At 38.3% G+C, this 5749-nt stretch overlaps 1 protein-coding gene across 1 annotated transcript in view; it reads left to right on the top strand.

The window, feature by feature from the left end:
- CATSPERB (catsper channel auxiliary subunit beta) overlaps positions 1-5749 on the top strand; it is a 77558-nt gene that overhangs the window by 57625 nt on the left and 14184 nt on the right. Inside the window, exons 21-22 of the mRNA XM_019642297.1 lie at positions 4431-4628; positions 5398-5508. Coding sequence (XP_019497842.1) covers positions 4431-4628; positions 5398-5508 — 309 coding nt within the window. The remainder of the gene's footprint in view (positions 1-4430; positions 4629-5397; positions 5509-5749) is intronic.

The raw sequence follows: 5749 nt of genomic DNA, 5'->3' as shown, positions 1-5749 counted from the left end.
GGTGATAAAGGTGATGATGGTGATGATGGTGATGATGGTGATAATGGTGATGATGATGGTGATGATGGTGATGATGGTGATGATGGTGATAAAGGTGATGATGATGATGATGGTGATGATTGTGATGATGGTGATAAAGGTGATGATGATGTTGTAATGATGGTGATGATGGTGATAAAGGTGATGATGATGATGATGATGATGGTGATAATGGTGATAAAGGTGATGATGATGATAAAGGTGATGATGGTGGGGCCCGCCGAGTGGCTCAGTTGGTTAAGAGCATGAGCTCTGAGTAACACAGTTGCCGGTTCGATTGTCACATTGTCCAGTGAGCTATGCCCAAGCCGAGCTGCTGCTGAGCTGCCAACAGATGGCAGGATGGCTCAGCTGGTGAGAGCACATGCTCCTAACAAGGTTGCCAGTTCAACTCCTGCATGGGATGGTGGGCTACATCCACCTGCAACTAAGATTGAACATGGCACCTTGAGCTGAGCTGCCCTGAGCTGCCCATTGGATGGCCAGATGGTTAGAACGGTGCTCTTAGCAACAAGGTTTCCGGTTGAACTCCCACATGGGATGATGGAATACTCCCACCCTCAACTAAGATTGAACATGGCACCTTGAGCTAAGTGACCGTGAGCTGCCATTGGGCAGCCAGATGGCAACTGGACTTGGAGCTGAGCTAGCTGTACCCTCCACAACTAAGATTGAAGGACGACAACTTGGCTGTTCCCCTTCCCCAATTCTCCAGTAAAATCTTAAAAAAATAAAAGTGATGATGGTGATAAAGGTGATGATGGTGATGATGATAATGGTGATGATGGTGATAATGCTGATGATGATTACTACTACTGTTACCCATTCCTCTTACTACTACTGTAGTCCTCTCTCCTCTTACTGCTACTCCTGAATATGGTTTTAGAATCAAGAAGTCTAAATGGACCTTTCCTCCTGACCTGTCCCTGGCTTCCATTTGGATTTCAAAGGGGGATAGATGGGATAAAAGCATCTTTTGTCAAATGAAAAGGACCCCCAGGCCCATCTCACACCTTTAGCTCTGTGAAAAGAATGATGTCCAAAATTAAAGAAGAGTGTTTGCTCCAAAATCGGCACATTTAAATTCCTGCCAAGGTTCTGCCGAGAAAATAACTCAACCCCAGCAGTGCTGTGCCTCTCTGGAGTGTGGAGTGAGCAAGGTAGAGACAACAGAGGATAACCATTAGGTTCAGTGGAAAAGCACATTATGGGGTAGCTTCTCAAGGAAAGCTCATAGATGCCTGTGCAATCTCTCTCCAGCAAACCACACCTACCTGCCTATATACCTGTACAGACAGACATTCATATTCATTCATGAGCATGCACACACACAATGACATAAAATTGTTTCTTTTGTTCAAGACGCTCCATTGTCTTCCCATCTCACTCAGAGTAAAAGCCAAATTCTTACAATGGGTTATAAGGTCCTCCGTGACTTAGCCTTGGCATCGCACCTGACCTGGGTTCCCCCAGGTCAATCTGCTCTAGCCACATTGGCCTCCTTATCAATAGTAACAGCATATTCTTCAAATATGCCAGACATGCTTCTACCGCAGGGCCTTTGCGGCTTCAAAAAAATTGTGTCTGGAGTGCTCTTCTGCCAGATGTCACATGGCGCACTCTGTCACCATCTTTAGATTTTTGCTGAAATGTCACCATCATTGTGAGGCCTTCCTTAACCACTCTATTTAGAACTGCAATTCCCATCTCCACTGTTACCCACTCCCTATCCCCCTTCCCTGCCTTATTTGTCTTCATTACACTTAATACAATTTTATACATTTTACTCATTTATTTTATTTATTATATTTCATAAAAAGGTAAGCTACATAAGGCAGTGTTTTGTTTTGTTTTAAATCTATTTTGTTCCCTATTGTATCTTTGGTACACAGAATAGTGTCAGATATAGGGAGTGCTTAAACATTGTTGAACAAACTAATAATACATATTTACACTCATATTACTACATATTCACACTCATATTGTTATACACACACACACACACACACACACACACACACATGAAGGTTGACTTCTTGTTGAATCTTGGATTTGGATTTCAGGGCAAGAAGCTCTGCTCCAGGCAATGAGCAAGTAGAATACTGAGTTCTTTTTCAGTTTCAGTTTGTCCCAAAGATAAACCCTGTTGTCTCACTAGAATCAAGCCTCCTCTATTGAAATATGACTTTACTACATTTACATGTAAATCCTTAGTTGGTTTTTTTTTCAGGATTTTCTTGGGAGTTGAGTAAGAAATGTATCTAATGGACACCTAAGTATATAAGAGTTTTTTAATGCACCTTTTAAAATTCAACCAATGTTAATTTCAGCATTCCCAGGGTTGTCAGAAACTGTACAGACGTCCTCTGAGGACGCAGCAATGAACAAGATAAACATGATACTTTCAAGAATCTTTACTCTAATGGGGGAGAACAGGCATTAAACCAAAAGTTATACAATCCAAAGAGTGTCATCCGGAGCAGTGTTTCTGAACAGCGTGGCCCTTCATAGCCTGATCCAGAATTATCTGGGAATATTTCAACAACGCAGCTTTCTCATTGTCACCTCACAGCTACTGAATCAGAAACTATGGGGTGTAATCCTAAAATCTGCATTTTTAAAAGATCTCCCAATTGACCCTTACTTACCCTAAAGTTTAAGATATAGACAAATAANGGCAGCTTACAGCAGCTCACATCAGCTGCTGGCCACTCACAGTAGCTTATGGCAGTCCACTGCAGCTTCACTGTGGCCTACGCCGTTGCCGGCAACTCATGGCCACCCAGCTCCAAGGTCGAGCTGTTGTTCACCATCTTAGCTGTAGAGAGTGCAGCATCACTGGGCCTAATGTGGGATCCAAACCAATGCCCTGCTGCTCAGAGCTGGCGTCCCAAGCCAACTCTTAACCAACACGCCATTTGGCCAGCCACCCTGACATATTTTTAGATGAATAGCAGACATCATGTCATTTCACTCCTATATACATCCATACACATCTCTAAAAACATGTGTATCATCTCTCACATAACCACAATGCCATTGTCATTTCTAAAACTTTTAAACTAAAATTTTGGTTTAAAACTTATAAATTCTATAAAAATTAGTCTATAATCAAATTTCTTCAATTTTCTCCAAAAATTTTATGGTTGGTTGGTTTGAATTGGGATCCAAATAAGATTCACACAGTATGTGGCTTTTTTTGTTTGTTTGTTTTTGTTTTTTTATCTTTTAAGTCTTTTTTAATTGAAAGGTACTACTCCACTTTCTTCCCCTGCCATTGAATTGTAGAAATTGGGTCAGTTGTGTTCTCGAATATCCAACCTTCTGACTTTTTCCTGTTTGTTTGCTTGTCTCTTACAAAATTATGTCTCCCCTCCTCCCCCGGTCCCCAAATTTCCTTTAATAATATAACCCTGGTTAGATTCTGGTTCAATGTGTTTTGGCAAAAATTCATGAAAAACTTATCATTTTTAGTGGCTACAGAATATGGGGATAGGGGTAAAATTACCACTATCAGAGTTTACTACACCACTACAGTTATTAATATTTCTACATTTTTAAAATTCAATGTCAAGCAGAATTTATCAGATTTTGTTGAATGTTTAATATTGTTCGAGATTCAAATACGTTTATTATGCACAAATTCCTACTAAGAACATATCTTGGTGAAACACAGTGATTGCTAAGTGAACAACTTCCTTTCAAAATGTATACCAATAGGAGTTATTTTATTCATATCATCAAAGCAAATGTCCAGGTGTACTCATCAATGAATGGGAGAAACCTCATGGATGTGAGTTGGATGTAACGATGGTATTTATTTAATAAGTCCTTCTTGACTCTTGCTCATTACAACCTGTTGCCCATATCCATCGAGACTGGAATGTATTTCTTCCTGGAAAAGAATGTGTTTTCTGTTACGATTTATTCTCAAACAGATCTTTATGTCAAACTATCACTCTATCTCTATTTTCTATCATCGCTCTTTTTCTGTTTCTTTTATTTTTCTTTATTTAGTTGGTTATTGTATTAGTTTGCTAGGGCCGTCATAACAAAATACCACAGACTAAGTGGCTTAAATAACAGAAATTTATTTTGTCACAGTCCTGGAGGCTAGAAGTCCAAGATCAAGGTGTCAGCAGGGTTGACGTCTTCTGAGGCCTCTTTATTCAGTTTGTAGATGGTTCTCTATTCCCTGTAGCTTCACATTGTCTTTTCTCTATGTGTGTCTATGTTCAAATTTCTTCTTGTTATAAGGACACCAATTATATTGAACTAGGGTCCATCCTAGTGACCTTATTTTAACTCAGTTACCTTGCTAAAGGCAAGTGGACACAGTGTATCCTATAACAGTTACTTTAAATAATCTTTATTTATTTGGCTATTTTCAGGGTTCAACTTCATTGGCATTTATTGCCTGGGGAGCATCAGCTAACTGCTTTGTTACAACATTCGTACCAATACTGAAAAGCAGCTGTAGTTACCTCAAATCTCTACATCACATTCCTAGTCGACATATCCCGTTGGAAGACTGGATCAGTGGAGTTCACAAAGACAGTCAGGGCTTTAATATGATCAAAACTTTACCGGTAAAGAAACCTAAGCAGGTTGTTTTAAGGGTACCAGTGATATATTACTTTTGTGTGACTGGCTAGCCATTCAGCCTTAACATTTCTTCCATGATGTGCTCAAAACATTCTAGTTATTTTTCAGTCCTCGTGTCGTTTTGAGGATGTGATGATGATTTATTTCTAAAATGTAAAAACTTTGTGAAATAATTTCTCTTGGTAACTTAATCTCATCATTATTAATATCATTTATACTATATCATGGCGGCATCATCTTGGGCTTTTGCCAGATATGAAGTTATTTGTCCTTACGTTGACCTGTCCTGAGCTAATATATCTTAGTAGCCCCATTTCAATGTAGTAACAATTTTAATTTTTGCCTTGTGAGAATCTTTTAAAAATATAAATTATTACTCTGCTAATTTATTACTTGTAATTTTCCTTGTAACAAAAAAGAAAATAACCAATCTTGGAGAGTTATTTATTAAATATGTCACTAAGACGCTTTATAAAGTGTTTAAACTTTATTTCATTGACTTTATGGCAATGATTTTAAGTACTAAAAAAGTTTTTCACTTATTTACAAAGTCCTAGTTATATACCATGGGTTGAGGTTGTTGAAATTCCAGAAAATACTGAGTAGGGAGTATAGGGTGAATAGAAATTTATTTTAATACCTGGAGCTAAAAACAATATTTGATGTGAATGCTTTTCTGAAAAATTAAGATATTTAAGTTGAAAACAATAAATAATAATGAATTATACATTTTCTTTGCTTAATCACTTGCAGATAAACTACAGGCCTCCGTCTAATATGGGAATCGCCATTCCACTTACAGATAATTTTTATCATGCAGATCCCAGCAAACCCATACCAAGAAATCTATTTCATAAGTCAAAGGTAAATCATTTTTCTACAAATAAACTAGCATTTATTTGGATTCAAGAAATCATTCAGTACAATTACAGATGGATGTAGCTGCGTGGATTAAATGAGAAGGTGCATTCGGTATGTTCCTCCACCTGCCCAGTATTTTAATGATGATAATGATGTAGTGATGATGGTGGTGATGGTGGTGATGGTGATAAAGGTGATGATGGTGGTGATGGTGGTGATGATGATGTAGTGATGATGGTGGTGA

Source organism: Hipposideros armiger, unplaced genomic scaffold (assembly GCF_001890085.2).
Source record: "Hipposideros armiger isolate ML-2016 unplaced genomic scaffold, ASM189008v1 scaffold_67, whole genome shotgun sequence".
NCBI lineage: Eukaryota > Metazoa > Chordata > Mammalia > Chiroptera > Hipposideridae > Hipposideros > Hipposideros armiger.
The sequence above is the reverse complement of the archived record's forward strand: the minus strand, read 5'-3'. Positions and strand labels throughout refer to the sequence as shown.